At 38.8% G+C, this 17,436-nt stretch overlaps 1 protein-coding gene across 1 annotated transcript in view; it reads right to left on the minus strand.

Moving 5' to 3' along the window:
* The window catches only part of LOC120431916 (mucin-5AC), a 56,857-nt gene extending 40,592 nt beyond the window's left edge, over positions 1-16,265 (minus strand). The window contains exons 1-2 of the mRNA XM_039597052.2: positions 16,082-16,265; positions 15,047-15,344 (exon numbers count right to left, since the gene is read on the minus strand). Of these exons, the coding sequence (XP_039452986.1) occupies positions 15,047-15,080 (34 nt within the window). The 5' untranslated portion in view covers positions 15,081-15,344; positions 16,082-16,265. The remainder of the gene's footprint in view (positions 1-15,046; positions 15,345-16,081) is intronic.
* Between the last annotated feature and the right edge of the window lie 1,171 nt (positions 16,266-17,436).

Below are 17,436 nucleotides of genomic sequence, written 5' to 3' on the forward strand. Positions count from 1 at the left end.
TTCACTGGAGAGGAGCATAGATTTTCACTGTCCAAACACTTTGATAAAAAAAAACTTTTCAACAAAAAAGTACCAATAATATTTTTTTTTATTTGGAAATTTATATTTTCTCAAAGTTGCTTGATTTTTTACAAGCAGTCAAGCCATTAATTGATCCTCACACTCATTTTGGCCATTAAAATTGCTGTTCTATACAATTCTGTTGCAAAATATTAATCAGAAACAGGATCAGAAAAATGTTCGCTATATTTCAAACATCCCGGGAATTCCAGGGAAATTTGTTGAAAATTTCCCGTTTCCCGGGAATTTCTTAACCCCGGGAAATTGGACGCTCTAATCCCATATTTAAAACTGTAATTATTAATTATTATTTTTTGAGTTTTTGTTATTTTCCATGAAAGCATGAAAGGTTTGTTAGACCCTTAAATAATTTGAAATTGTGAATTTTGAATTATTTCACAATAAAAAAAAGCAATCAAGGGGTTTAAAATTGAGAGAATAAGATCTTACACCTCAACTAGATATAATGCCAGAGCCCGCAACCCTCGCTTAGGGCGCGTAGGCGTATACCTTCTATAAAACTATTCAACTCCAAGCGAAAATTTACATATTAACTTGATTCACTTATTCCATTTCAGTTCCATCCTTACTAATAAATTCTTTCGGAATTAAACTAACAATGCTAAACTGTTATAATCTAAGCCACGCATCATAATGTACCCTGGAAAGAAACTACTCTGGCAGATACCTTCACTTTTTTTTTTTTCAACCTTTATCAACGCAACTCTCGTTAAACGCCCAAGTCCATCCTAAACGACACCTTATCCCGATCGTTTACACTTCATCTGATCTAAACACAAACACACAAAACTCCTCATTAGCGATCACACACTTCACGGTATCCAATTATCTCCCCTTGTGTGTAAGAACTGCCACTTTTACCATTCCCAACGATAACTCCAAAGGCAGCAGCAATTTATTCCTTCTCGGCAATTAAACCACAGTGTGCACTTTTATAGGGACCTTTATGACCCGTGACCAAAGTGTCCACCTTCTTCTCACCAACACCTTCTCTCCGACACCTTTTTTTCTGTGCGGCTGCGTTAGGTTAAACTCCCTTCTACTGGAAGGTCTCCACACCACACGATGATACCCATAAACTAGGAAGGTAAAAACTGTTGAAGCTGTTCACACATGATGATGCATTTTGCCTACCAACCAACCAACCAGAGGCAGAAGCCACCACCGATTGCACAATGTGTTGGTTAATTCGTTTTGTCTTAGCATGATTGAAGCATGATCGAAGATCTTCTCAGGTTGTGAATTGATTTGCCTCGACGCTACAGTGTACATGGTTAATTAACGTTTGCCTGCGGCCACAACTAACCGCCTGGACGTGGCTTAAGCCGATCGGCATGTTTAGCTAATATCTTCAAATTTCCCCCCATGAATTGGCTACGCGCGCCTCGCGTAATGAGTGTTGCGAATAGTCAATGAATGTTTTTAGACTACGCGTTTATTTTTTTTTTCGGGAAGTGATGATGATGCAGCCTAATGAGAGGTCGATTGTTGATGGGCAATGTTTGCGAAAGCGTTTGTGGGCTCGATTGCATAAAAATTGAAGCAGGTTTAAAATGTGGGATAACACTTTAGGCTAATGACGCTGGTATTTCCTGAACAACTCCAAGAAACAGCTTGAAAGTATAAGGAAAGAACTCAGCTTTTGACAGTTTTGACAGAAGAGTTTGTACTTACCAGAGTATCATTTATACTTACAGTTTTCAAGTTTTCTTCAAGTTGTGAAGAGTTGAAACTGTACTCACTCTGCACACTAAATTGTACTTACCGGAATCTGCAAGCAAAGGTATCAATCTACAAGATTACTAACGTACACCTTGAAGTCCGTAATTGAAACGAGCTCTCCCCTTCATACGCCCAAAGGTATGCACCGCAAGCACGTGCAAATCAATCAGGAGGTTCCCGGCGAACGAACACAAATTACATAACGTTCCCTAAAGTTCAAATGTCAATCGTACATGGGTGCAAAATCGTCTGTTTGTGGCTCTCTTCCGCATGGCTCATGTTCATGTGACTTTCCCATCGATTGAGCATCTGCGGGGCGACCCTTTCGCAGGGTGACTGGCGCGAACAACGACTTTTCTTTCTATTCTCAGCAGTCTCGAATCGGCGCCGTAATTTTTCAAAACCCATATCTTGAGCGCCGCCACCCCCGAAGTACACGGCGCAAGATTTAAGCGGGGGGTGAGATTTGAAATCGTGAACAGATTCGAATCACAGGCCGGCCGGTTGGCCTGCGCTTTCGAGCATGATTTATAAAACGGTAATCCATTAGGAGATGAAATTCCCCTATCATTTATCAAGTGGATCTTTGGAAGCTGCTGCTGAGTTGAGCTTCAGTGGCAGAGCAGAGAACGGCTGAACTTATTACCAACAGTCGTGACGATCAATTTCTTGGTTTTGCTATCTGAGGTAGATTGCATAATGGTAAAAGGTAGCTTTTCGCTTCTTCCATAAATTATTGATTGTGCTTAAAGATGAGCAATTTTTTAAGAGCCCCCTGATTATTGGAATGTGGTATTACGAGATGATAACAGCTCTTCAGACTGGATCGAACTAATGAACTGTTTATGATACTAAACCTTTTGTTTTCGAAGTTTATTAGCTTTCTATATTGGCTATATTTTTGTAAATTTGATACTTAATCGCTTGTTAAAAACTTTTAAATTGTTTAAATAAAAAATAGTGACAATTTTTATTATTAAACTTGTTAGGATGTTGTCAACAAAGTCCTAATATTTAACAACATTTCAGCTCCGAGTTGTAACATAAGGCTGTGAAAGGTATCATCCCAGATCGGCCATTTGTTGTCCATATTTGTTTTAAATTCAGAATTCATCAATCAAAAACTCGTTTCCTATATGTTGTTTGTAGAAGCATTTTACGTATCGATAAAAAGCGACCCCTTAACCTTAACCGATTTGGCTCAAAATTTGCACAGATACTTATTTTTACCTAAGGAATCGAATCAGAGGGTATCCCTGATGTCGATTTTTTTTATTGTCACCCTACTACATAGGGTATTTGTCCATATTTTGGGCCTAGTACCTATTGTGGGTCTACCAAACTTAATTCAATGAAATTGAGCATTTCACAAAATCTGGCAGGGATCTGCCACTTGAGAATGATTCGTGCTGTCATTATCTTCATTTTGGTGGGCAAGAATAATTCACTTTTTCCTCTTAAATTAAAAAATAATGCAATAAATATATCACTCTTCACATTTTTCCTAGCAAATTGCAACTTGCCCATTAGGTCCAAAATTTTCACTACTTTTGCTTACCGCTTCTTGGCACTCAGCGTCAAGGCATTAATCGCTCAGCACACGAATGAGAGCCGTCCCCCGAATCTCCAACCACCGGCAATATGTTTTTATTGGTGGGTTGCAAAATCCCGTTGCAAAAACATTCACTAAACTGCCACCAAATTTATAAAATAACTGATTAAAGTCTCTCGAAGAGAATGGCTCTATTTTCAGTCCATTTGACACTTCTACAAATTGTGACAGTGTGTGTGCGCTTTTCACAAGTAACAGTCTTTCTTGCATATTACGGGCTTGTTATTTGGCAACGCAACAATTGTTTAATTATGTTTAAAAATCGTAAAGAATGATATAAATCATGTCCAAGCTAATTATACACGTAATGCAAGTGAAATCAATCATTCTAATGTTTATTTGTGGCTTAAAACATCACAATGATTTAGCATATTTGTCGACCGAATTTGTGCGGCTGTACTGTACGAGCTGGGGCTGAACCATACGTCAAAAAAGTTCGCCACGTGCTTCGAGATTTCAACCAATCAGAAGGTAGGCCGAAAATATGCACAAAGAAGGTCGTATGCTAGGAGCAATATCCCCAAAATAGGGGCATAAAGTGCTTTAGTTTTTCGTGCTTTTACAGCGATATAAGGTATTTTTATCAAAATGTTGATAATGTACGAGTTTAAGCATTAAAAATCCAACTTATTCATGTATAACAAACTAGGCTGCCAATAGCAGTCTTCGAGTACATCAAATTAAAAGTGCGCTCTGCTTAGTAGACCCAAAATAGGGACAAATACCCTACTTATTTTTACATATAATATAGAAAATATTAGTGAAAAACACAGCCAAAGTTTTCCCCAGAAAAATGATTTTTTTTAAACATTGGCAAAGTCACATAAAACAATTCACACTTCCAACTCCAACCCTAAAATTTTCTTAAATTTTGAGAACGTTAAGAGTTGAAAAATTGATTTTTTGGCGATTTTTTAGATCGAAGCCCGGCTAGAGGCTGTCCTTAACCCTTTCAGGCCTGAATTTTTCTGAGCTGTGTTAATCTACAATTTTGGTACCAGTAGTTAAATTTTTCCATGAGTAAACAGAAACAGGCAAAAAAAAGTTACATTTCATTATTGGACGTTCTGGGTCCTCCAAAGTGTCCTGGAATACAGATCTTGGAGTCTACCACCGTAACAACACAATTCTACCAAGTTTCCGATTATGGTTCATATTCAGTGATGTCCCTGGGACCTTTTGGCAACACTCTGAACCATGTGGATCACATTTGAGATGTTCTGGGTCCTCCAAAGTGTCCTGGAATTCAGATCTTGGAGTCTACCGCCGCAACAACACAATTCTACCAAGTTTCCGATTATGGTTCATATTCAGTGATGTCCCTGGGACCTTTTGGCAACACTCTGAACCGTGTGGATCACATTTGAGATGTTCTGGGTCCTCCAAAGTGTCCTGGAATTCAGATCTTGGAGTCTACCACCGTAACAACACAATTCTACCAAGTTTCCGATTATGGTTCATATTCAGTGATGTCCCTGGGACCTTTTGGCAACACTCTGAACCATGTGGATCACATTTGAGATGTTCTGGGTCCTCCAAAGTGTCCTGGAATTCAGATCTTGGAGTCTACCGCCGCAACAACACAATTCTACCAAGTTTCCGATTATGGTTCATATTCAGTGATGTCCCTGGGACCCTTTGGCAACACTCTGAACCATGTGGATCACATTTGAGATGTTCTGGGTCCTCCAAAGTGTCCTGGAATACAGATCTTGGAGTCTACCACCGTAACAACACAATTCTACCAAGTTTCCGATTATGGTTCATATTCAGTGATGTCCCTGGGACCTTTTGGCAACACTCTGAACCATGTGGATCACATTTGAGATGTTCTGGGTCCTCCAAAGTGTCCTGGAATTCAGATCTTGGAGTCTACCACCGTAACAACACAATTCTACCAAGTTTCCGATTATGGTTCATATTCAGTGATGTCCCTGGGACCTTTTGGCAACACTCTGAACCGTGTGGATCACATTTGAGATGTTCTGGGTCCTCCAAAGTGTCCTGGAATTCAGATCTTGGAGTCTACCACCGTAACAACACAATTCTACCAAGTTTCCGATTATGGTTCATATTCAGTGATGTCCCTGGGACCCTTTGGCAACACTCTGAACCATGTGGATCACATTTGAGATGTTCTGGGTCCTCCAAAGTGTCCTGGAATTCAGATCTTGGAGTCTACCACCGTAACAACACAATTCTACCAAGTTTCCGATTATGGTTCATATTCAGTGATGTCCCTGGGACCTTTTGGCAACACTCTGAACCATGTGGATCACATTTGAGATGTTCTGGGTCCTCCAAAGTGTCCTGGAATTCAGATCTTGGAGTCTACCGCCGCAACAACACAATTCTACCAAGTTTCCGATTATGGTTCATATTCAGTGATGTCCCTGGGACCCTTTGGCAACACTCTGAACCATGTGGATCACATTTGAGATGTTCTGGGTCCTCCAAAGTGTCCTGGAATTCAGATCTTGGAGTCTACCGCCGCAACAACACAATTCTACCAAGTTTCCGATTATGGTTCATATTCAGTGATGTCCCTGGGACCCTTTGGCAACACTCTGAACCATGTGGATCACATTTGAGATGTTCTGGGTCCTCCAAAGTGTCCTGGAATTCAGATCTTGGAGTCTACCGCCGCAACAACACAATTCTACCAAGTTTCCGATTATGGTTCATATTCAGTGATGTCCCTGGGACCTTTTGGCAACACTCTGAACCATGTGGATCACATTTGAGATGTTCTGGGTCCTCCAAAGTGTCCTGGAATTCAGATCTTGGAGTCTACCACCGTAACAACACAATTCTACCAAGTTTCCGATTATGGTTCATATTCAGTGATGTCCCTGGGACCTTTTGGCAACACTCTGAACCATGTGGATCACATTTGAGATGTTCTGGGTCCTCCAAAGTGTCCTGGAATTCAGATCTTGGAGTCTACCGCCGCAACAACACAATTCTACCAAGTTTCCGATTATGGTTCATATTCAGTGATGTCCCTGGGACCCTTTGGCAACACTCTGAACCATGTGGATCACATTTGAGATGTTCTGGGTCCTCCAAAGTGTCCTGGAATTCAGATCTTGGAGTCTACCACCGTAACAACACAATTCTACCAAGTTTCCGATTATGGTTCATATTCAGTGATGTCCCTGGGACCTTTTGGCAACACTCTGAACCATGTGGATCACATTTGAGATGTTCTGGGTCCTCCAAAGTGTCCTGGAATTCAGATCTTGGAGTCTACCGCCGCAACAACACAATTCTACCAAGTTTCCGATTATGGTTCATATTCAGTGATGTCCCTGGGACCCTTTGGCAACACTCTGAACCATGTGGATCACATTTGAGATGTTCTGGGTCCTCCAAAGTGTCCTGGAATACAGATCTTGGAGTCTACCACCGTAACAACACAATTCTACCAAGTTTCCGATTATGGTTCATATTCAGTGATGTCCCTGGGACCTTTTGGCAACACTCTGAACCATGTGGATCACATTTGAGATGTTCTGGGTCCTCCAAAGTGTCCTGGAATTCAGATCTTGGAGTCTACCACCGTAACAACACAATTCTACCAAGTTTCCGATTATGGTTCATATTCAGTGATGTCCCTGGGACCTTTTGGCAACACTCTGAACCGTGTGGATCACATTTGAGATGTTCTGGGTCCTCCAAAGTGTCCTGGAATTCAGATCTTGGAGTCTACCACCGTAACAACACAATTCTACCAAGTTTCCGATTATGGTTCATATTCAGTGATGTCCCTGGGACCCTTTGGCAACACTCTGAACCATGTGGATCACATTTGAGATGTTCTGGGTCCTCCAAAGTGTCCTGGAATTCAGATCTTGGAGTCTACCACCGTAACAACACAATTCTACCAAGTTTCCGATTATGGTTCATATTCAGTGATGTCCCTGGGACCTTTTGGCAACACTCTGAACCATGTGGATCACATTTGAGATGTTCTGGGTCCTCCAAAGTGTCCTGGAATTCAGATCTTGGAGTCTACCGCCGCAACAACACAATTCTACCAAGTTTCCGATTATGGTTCATATTCAGTGATGTCCCTGGGACCCTTTGGCAACACTCTGAACCATGTGGATCACATTTGAGATGTTCTGGGTCCTCCAAAGTGTCCTGGAATACAGATCTTGGAGTCTACCACCGTAACAACACAATTCTACCAAGTTTCCGATTATGGTTCATATTCAGTGATGTCCCTGGAACCTTTTGGCAACACTCTGAACCATGTGGATCACATTTGAGATGTTCTGGGTCCTCCAAAGTGTCCTGGAATACAGATCTTGGAGTCTACCGCCGCAACAACACAATTCTACCAAGTTTCCGATTATGGTTCATATTCAGTGATGTCCCTGGGTCCTTTTGGCAACACTCTGAGCTTTGTGGATCACTTTTGGGATGTTCTGGGTCCTCCAAAGTGTCCTGGAATACAGATCTTGGATTCTAGTAATGCTAAAGGGTGCCAGCTCCTGGCGAGTTTCGCTTTGTAAGCGAAAGGATGGCTTGAATCCCATCTGGCGAGGCAAAAGGGGTAAGTTTCGGTCGAGCGAGGATTTTGGCTGCAGCGTGAGTTGAATTTGTTCAAGTCATAAACCTCCCAAAACTACTACTCGCTAACATACTCTCAGGCAAAATTCGAGCTGAAAATTGGGCTATATGATCGGTATCGAACTCTATATGGGTAAAAAATATACGAGGTTTCCCCTCAATCTCACTTATCTCCACGTCCGCGGATTGGTTTCTCGTGTTCGTCAATACTGTATCGCTCAAACAGAAGCATTCCAGAAGACGATCTATCGGCAGGCTGTGAACAGAAGCAAAACATAAAACCTAAGAACGGGCCATACTAAAAAAGATACAAAAATAATGCTAAAGGGTCCCATGGACATCACTGAATATGAACCATATTCGGAAACTTGGTAGAATCATGTTGTTACGGTGGTAAACTCCAAGATCTGTATTCCAGGACACTTTAGAGGACCCAGAGCATCCCAAAAGTGATCCTAATAGCTCCGAGTGTTGCCAAAGGGTCCCAGGGACATCACTGAATATGAACCATAATCGGAAACTTGGTAGAATTGTGTTGTTACGGTGGTAGACTCCAAGATCTGTATTCCAGGACACTTTGGAGGACCCAGAACATCTCAAATGTGATCCACATGGTTCAGAGAGTTGCCAAAAGGTCCCAGGGACATCACTGAATATGAACCATAATCGGAAACTTGGTAGAATTGTGTTGTTACGGTGGTAGACTCCAAGATCTGAATTCCAGGACACTTTGGAGGACCCAGAACATCTCAAATGTGATCCACATGGTTCAGAGTGTTGCCAAAAGGTCCCAGGGACATCACTGAATATGAACCATAATCGGAAACTTGGTAGAATTGTGTTGTTACGGTGGTAGACTCCAAGATCTGTATTCCAGGACAATTTGGAGGACCCAGAACATCCCAAAAGTGATCCACATAGCTCCGAGTGTTGCCAAAGGGTCCCAGGGACATCACTGAATATGAACCATAATCGGAAACTTGGTAGAATCGTATTGATACGGTGGTAGACTCCAAGATCTGTATTCCAGGACAATTTGGAGGACCCAGAACATCCCAAAAGTGATCCTAATAGCTCCGAGTGTTGCCAAAGGGTCCCAGGGACATCACTGAATATGAACCATAATCGGAAACTTGGTAGAATTGTGTTGTTACGGTGGTAGACTCCAAGATCTGTATTCCAGGACACTTTGGAGGACCCAGAACATCTCAAATGTGATCCACATGGTTCAGAGTGTTGCCAAAAGGTCCCAGGGACATCACTGAATATGAACCATAATCGGAAACTTGGTAGAATTGTGTTGTTACGGTGGTAGACTCCAAGATCTGAATTCCAGGACACTTTGGAGGACCCAGAACATCCCAAAAGTGATCCACATAGTTCAGAGTGTTGCCAAAAGAACCCAGGGACATCACTGAATATTAACCATAATCGGAAACTTGGTAGAATTGTGTTGTTACGGTGGTAGACTCCAAGATCTGTATTCCAGGACACTTTGGAGGACCCAGAACATCCCAAAAGTGATCCACATAGCCCATAGTGTTTCCAAAGGGTCCCAGGGACATCACTGAATATGAACCATAATCGGAAACTTGGTAGAATCGTGTCGTTACGGCGGTAGATTCCATGATCTGTATTCCAGGACACTTTGGAGGACCTAGATCATCCCAAAAGAGATCCAAAGGGATCGAAGTGGTGCCAAATGGTCGTGGGGATGTGACTGGTAATAACCAAACTTCATTTGTCTGGAAAAATCGTTGTTAGCCTGAATTTTCTTCAACATTTTCTGAAGTTCCCAAATTTCAGGTTTTCAGGATGTTCTAGGTCGTCAAAAAGGCCATTAACAACCACTCAAACATTTTTTCCTAGGTAGAGAAACTCATAAATTACAACTTTGCTGAACAATGTTATATGTTTTGAGCACTGTGTGATTTTATACAACCGAATTTCGGTATGGGTCATATATGACCCATCAGGCCTGAAAGGGTTAAACCTTAACCGATTTGACTCAAAATTGGCTCAGTTACTTTTTTTGCCTGAAGAATCGAGCCAGGGGGTATCTCTGATGACGATTTTTTTTATTGTCACCTTACTGTTGAGCTTAAGCTCCTAAGCTACTCTAAAAAGATTTAGAATTGTTAAATCCAAGATGGCGGGGAAAATGGTGGTGATGAAATATTGAAATATGCATTTTATAAATAGGCAATCAACTATTCAAATTTCACCAAAATTTGGCAACAGAACTCAAATTTGATATTAAAATTATTCGAGCAATTTTCAGTGAAACGTTTGTTTCCCTGCTCCATTTTGGCCTCCTGTGTTTTTGGTCAACTCAAAAACCAAAACAGAGTCGACAAGTATTACTATTTGATACAAGTGCTGAAAAGCTAAACAGCACCCAATTGAATGTTTCGATGAACTTTTCAGCACTGCTATTTTTGTTGATAAGTAGGCCATTCCGTCACTAACTATAGGATGACAGAAAAAAAAGTATTTTTAAATCGGTAACGCCTACTTTTCTCTACTAAAAATAACAGGTCTGAAGTGATGAAAGCACTGAAATGGGTGCTGAAAAGTTGAACTATTCAATATAGTTTTGGTTTGAAAGGTGAATTAATTAAACACGTGGACAATTGAATTCAAATTCTATTCAAAGGTTGTTTTTTGGAATAGCAACTCGATGCAAAACTTGATTTTTTCAACCATTGTCGTATTAAATGTAGTCGTACTGAAAAAATCTTTTTGCAAAATGGTACAAAAACTTCTCTTTGGTCTACTTTAGCTGTGATTTGTAGCGTGCAGTATTTTTTTGTTTTCCAGGCTGAAGCGGTTAAAAAAGTATGGTGAACTCAAAATAGGCAAAAAGATAATGAAGGTTATAAAAACTCCAATTATTTCAGCAAAAATAAACTTAAATCTAAAAAAAAACAAATAAAATAAAAACACAGCAAAAGAAAAAGGGTTTGAAAAATATTGAACAAAATGACCACATAAACAAGGGTAAAACAAAACATTTTTTTTTTGGGAAAAACAAGCAAAAAAATGGGCCGTTGAGGCTTAACCTGTTCACGCTGAACTCTTACACATTAAGCGTTAAAACTGGTTTTACGTCTTTAAACGTCTACGTATAAATTTAAATTAGTGATTGAAGAATTTTTATCAAAATAAGTTTGCTGATCAAGAGAAATGCGCTAAAAATCAAGTATTCCTTCCCTTTTGGGCAAAGTGTTAGTAAAATGAACAATTATAAGTTTTCAGGACAAAAGTAGATCTCACTAACATATTCGTAGTTAAAACGTCAAATTGAGTTTGTCGCGCTAAGGCAAATAAGTGAGAGATTCACGAAAAAATCGCTAAATAATTGACGTTCTTTGAAATGAGTCGGTGAGAAATGATCACTTTTGAAAAATTTGATGAATTATCACTGAAGGCTAGACTTGTTTGTTTATAAAAGTGCATCGGCACATTTTTATTGTTTTGTTTGATTGTTATTCAATGATAAAAAAACTAAAAACTTCTTTTGAGAATAAATCATAGGATATACCTTTTCAACGCGGGTGCATTCACTCAACAAAGAAACAAAACAATGCTCACAATTTTCTCTTTTTCCTCCTGTCCTGGAACATCACAATACCCCCCAACAGATACTAGGTCCCCTCCACGACGATGACCTTGAACAGTCCACCATCCGTCAGCTCCAAAGCCAAGCGCTCTAATAACCGTAGAAAAGTGGTCCAAAGCCGCTTGCGCAACCGCGATCTTCCGACAATTAGCTCACCCCCACAAGCAACGTAAACAACCTCCGCTACTTCTTTTTCGTTGCCGCCCGGGGCGGGGGGCCTCCATCATCCGGCGGACGGGCCAACCAACCAACGGTGTTGGCCATTAGTGGTCGTAATTAAACAAATTTACTCCGATGGTGGGCCACCTCGCGGACGAGGCGCCTTCAACCGGAGCCGGCTTGTTCAGTCGAGTTCAGCCACGGGAAGGTACCCTTGCGCTACCGATTTATGGTCAATTGTTGGGTGGACTTCTTTTTTTTTTGTTGTTTTTGAAGATCTCCGAAATTGTCAGGTGGAGTGCTTGGAAAGAAGATGAAGTTGCGGGTTTTGGGACGTTTGAAGGCAACTAGAGGACGAACTGGGGAGATGAGTCAGTCATCTGGTTCAATACAAGGTAAATGTTTTAGTTTTGTAAGGCCGATGCTATTATTTTTCAAAGTTTTGTCCCTCGGCTCTGGTCAAAGGGACTAAAGAGCAATTCCAGACCAAAACAGAAATTTTTCAGGTACTTTTTTCTGAATTTCAATGAAACTTTGTAGACAATCCTACGCTGAGATAAGTCATTTTAGTGTACATGTAGCCAGTTGCACTCAAGAATGACGTTTGAAAAGGGCGTATGTGTTTAAAGTATTTTTGCATTTCGTATTTTAAATATTGCTATGACTCGAAGCCGTTGCAGTTATTCAAAAAGTGGTCAAAGACAAACTTGTAGGACATTTGACGGGCTTTCTGAAGAAAAAAAAAACACACGCCACTTTTTCAAGTTTAAAAAACAAATTTGAAGGTGAGCCCACGATTTTCTTCGTTAAATTTTTGTGTGAAAATAGCCCAAGTGGCTACAAAAAGCTTCATTAAAAATTTACAAAAATACAAAAATCATTTACTAAAACTGTTTTTTGAAAAGTGCTCTGAACGTCAAAATTTTCAAAAACGCAACGCAGACGTCGATTCTCTAGACAATTTTACATAAAAGTCTCGATATTGACCGTTATCCTAAGTCCAATCCTTGTTAAGTTACAGCGTTTTTAAAAAAAAATATTGAAAAAATAGAGTTTTTGGCAATTTTTATCTGTGAGACTTGATTTTTCAGTATCGAACATATTTTCACCGGAAAGCCCGTCCGATCGCAACTTTTGAACCATAGAGAAGTATGGTCGAAAATTCTGCTGCCGAAATATGACTTTTTGAAAAATAGTGATTTTTTTGAAAAAATAGAAATTTCAAATATAACATTTCTGGACCCGATTTTTTAAATGTAAAATTGAATTTGCAATTAAAAAGTACCTTAGGGACCACCCATAAACCACGTGGACACTTTTTTTGGAAATCTCACCCCCCCCCCCCCCCCCTAAAGTGTCCACGTGGTTTATGGATGGCCCCTTACAGATGTTTTATATGGGGCCCCGTTTTCAAGATAAAGTCACCAAAAGTTTGATTTTAACGAAATTTAAAAAATATTGACCATATGTGACCATTTCTGAAAATATATTTTTTTTAAGTTTAGAAAATTCGCTATGAAATTGTCTAAGAGACATTGAAGATTGGACATCTGGTTGCTGAGATACAGCGGCCTCAAGAAAAAAAAACAAAAACCAAAAAAACCCACGATTTTCTAATGGTGATATCTCATAACTAATGTTCCGATTTTCAATGTTAAAAAATGAAACATTTGTTAAAAACGATATTTTTTTTTAACAAGACTTACATTTCAAAAGGACGTTGTATTGAATGTTTGGCACTTTTAGCTAAGTTATTCACTTTATTTAAAGTTTAGTAAATATAAAATTTTACAATTTTTGTTCGTGTAAACAATATTTTTTAATTAACTTAAAAAAATGCTCTATAAATCTGAATATATTCTGCCTAGTTTACGGTATATTCAAAGCTATCAATACAATTTTTGGTTCAACCCCTGGAGCAATGTCCACCAACAAAGTTGGAATAACTTGAAAATATGTAAATCTGTTAACATATTTCATAAATAAATGGTTCGTTGAATACTCAGTTTAATTTTCTTCAACGATACTTCCTTGAAAATATGCATATTGTGTACACTAACAGGCTATCGTTTTAATTAAACAAATGAATTACAAAAATATAAACCAGAACTCCGTTTATTGTGCTCTTCATCTCAAATTCAAATAAATAAATAATACAAATTGAGTAGAATCATTATATTAGTACCGTAAAACGGGGCGACTTTGATAGGTTCGCGATTTTTCCGCAAAATGAAGAGTACAATTAAAATACCTACGGAATGGTTTAGAATCATACTGACTGTGGTAGAGAAGTGTTCAAAGTACCTCAAGAAGAACTTTTCATAAAATTTTGAAAAGTTTAAAAAGTTAGTTAACTATAGTTAAGAAAATGTTGATGAAAGTCATTATTTTAAATTTCTCAAAGTGTCATGATTTTCTCAATGAACATAACTTTGAATCGGAAAACGGAATGCATTTTCGGATTCTTTGGACAATTTTCCACTATGAGAAGGTTAAATAAGTTTGTAAATAATAAATAAAACGTGTTTTTGAAATACAATTTAAAAAAATCTCCAAATTAATTGGCAATTTCATTTGAACAAATTGCATGTAAAATGTGAAAACTTGTGATTCGTGCTTCGAATTCAGTATAAAATGCAATATAAATCGATAATTTTATAAACAAAACTAGTTTTAACAAATTTCAGGCAAAATTCCGACTTTTTAACAATTTAACCTAAAATTTATATGTATTTTGTTAAAACGCTGATAAACTTAGTTAACTAAATATAAACATTGATTTTTTTTCTTTAAACTATATCAGCTACTTTAGTGATGGTACATTTAACGTGCAAATACATTTTGAACATCTTAAATATGATTTTAACAAGAAAAACTATGACTATCAAAGTCACTATTGACACTATTGAAAAAACTTTTTTTTCCAAAATAAAGCATGGACTTTGTGTGGCCTACCCCAGTACATGTTTTAAAAATAATAATTTTGAGAAAAGCCTTACCTGTTCGAAAATATTCCAAAAACAAATTGAAATCCTATCAAAGTCACCCCGGTTTACGGAAACTGAATTTAGCTTGAATTTTTATTCAAATTTGAATTCCGTACATCAATAAGGTATTTTAAACTTAAAGTTTTTTTTAATAATATAAAAAATGTGATTTCTATTTGAATTGATATCGTTAGCGCTAATTATTGATATTTTTCAATCTATGAAATTATTATGAAACGAAATGGAACTTTTTAGTGCTTATGATGATGTAATGATGACACTTACCCGCAAACACTAACAGTTTCACAGACGCTTCCATGGTGGCTGTTTGGCGTACTCCAATATTCCACTAATTGTGTGGGAGGTTTCTTCCAAAGAATTCCAGACTTGAAACCAAAAATTCACTCACTAAATCCTAGAAAATTTCACTCAATTTCAACTTCACAGTCCAGAGTCAGAGTTTTGTCACTTTCAAATTATTTCAACACTCTTCCTCTCGAATCACTTCCATCCCTTTGTGAGGGGAACTTGAATCGTAAAAAAATCAATATTCATAAAATTTCTCTAATTGTTGTTCAAAGTCCTGAAATGAGAAATGTTATGTTCACCGAGTTACACCGAGAAATTACGCCACTAATCTTCCTTTTTCTTGTTTATCGAGCATTTCTCAGTGTGACCCGGCCACGTGTCACACCACGCTACCGTTCTTGGCACCGTCCCGGTCGAAACTGAACTTCCGTCCACGCTCGCAGATCTAGATCTCGCTCGCCTGTCAAACTTCCGACCTGACAGAATTATCACATACACACAAATTTGACCAATTTTCTTCACACTTTAGCATTCATGAATTATTCAGCACTTTGCACCCATGTGGGTGGGAAAATTTCAAGCATTTTTGTTGTGTTATTATGGTTTACACGTTTTTTCTTATTCTTCTTCTTGTCTAACTTGTAAAAACCATTCTCGAACAATTTGCCAGTTTACACTGAACTGTTGGTGATTTGTGCACTGCTCTCTCACAGCAGCTGTATGATTAATTGCTATTGTTCTAGCCGAGACACCCCCCAACACTTGACTTAACTGTGCAGCAGCGCACCACCGTCAAAACGATTTCAGCAATATCTCTGTTTTGCACTCAACTTCGTCACCCCCTTCTTCCGAGGGTGGGAGGTTTTCCCGGCCAAGAACAATGCACAAATTTCCACTTTTCCAAGGTTCGTTTCCACTTCAAGAACCTTTTGCAGTAATCGACGAAGTCTTGCCAAGAATTTTCCAGAATTTTCCTCCCAAACTACCGAATCCAAAAAACTAAAAACTCACGAAACAGCTTTGGATCTCCGAAGCCTGGCTGTGGAGTACCGGAGTTGCGCCACACGCGACGAAATTCCCCGGACGAAGTTGTAAACCCTTTTGCTAAAGGGGAAATTCTAAACTTCAACGGACTAAGTTACGAACACCACGGAGTTCGACTGCACTTTGCTACGGCCAGCGTCGGAATGAGCCCCCAGATGAAAATGAAAGGAAGAGTTAACTCTTGCCGGAGACTTGAGCAAGCGACGAACCCCCGCCGCCGCCGTCGTCGCTGTTTTGGTTCGCGTAGATCGCGCGCGCGAGCTTCTTCGTGAGACTTCGCGGAATTGTTGTTGGGGTTGGGGCTTGCCGGTGGAGGAGAGGAGACCCCAGGAGAACACACGGCAAGGGTTGATTTGGGACACATGCGATGCGGCGTGATGCTGAGGGGGAGTTTAGAATTCTTAAGGTCGGAAATGTTCGCATTTGCGGCTTTTTGGTGGAAATGGTAGGTTGTTCTCACAAACATGTTTTGCGAATTTTCAAGTGATAATTTGGTTGTCATTTAAAAGGTTCGTCTATGCTCTTAATGTTAACCCTGTGCTGATTCCATGTTATTGAACTTTAAAATATATTAAAAAACAATTAGTTGAAACTTGTTAATTGTCTTCAAGATTTATTTTTTAAAAAATTCTCATTACAGCAAATACTAAAGATTTCAATTTTGCAACAAATTTATCAGAAATTTTAAAAATAATTGTTACGTGGTCAAATTCCTCAAAAAAAAAATTTTTTTTTCAAGAATGCGTAATTTTGTGAATAATTTCAACACCTTTGAAAAATAGTAGTTTATGCAACAAGGTGCAAAAAGAGGATTTTTTCAACACGAGTCGTACATTTATCCAACGAGGTTCACCGAGTTGGATAAATGAGCAGTTCTCTAGGATTTCGGTCATTCGATTTTTTTTTGTATTTTTTAATCCGACTGAAACTTTTTTGGTGCCTTCGGTATGCCCAAAGAAGCCATTTTGCATCATTAGTTTGTCCATATAATTTTCCATACAAATTCGGCAGCTGTCCATACAAAAATGATGTATGAAAATTCAAAAATCTGTATCTTTTGAAGGAATTTTTTGATCGATTTGGTGTCTTCGGCAAAGTTGTAGGTATGGATACGGACTACACTGGAAAAAAATAATACACGGTAAAAAAAATTTGGTGATTTTTTTATTTAACTTTTTATCACTAAAACTTGATTTACAAAAAAACACTATTTTTAATTTTTTTTATTTTTTGATATGTTTTAGAAGGCATAAAATGCCAACTTTTCACAAATTTCCAGGTTGTGCAAAAAATCACTGACCGAGTTATGAATTTTTTAATCA

The sequence above is a fragment of the Culex pipiens genome, chromosome 1 (genome assembly GCF_016801865.2).
Source record: "Culex pipiens pallens isolate TS chromosome 1, TS_CPP_V2, whole genome shotgun sequence".
Classification (NCBI taxonomy): domain Eukaryota; kingdom Metazoa; phylum Arthropoda; class Insecta; order Diptera; family Culicidae; genus Culex; species Culex pipiens.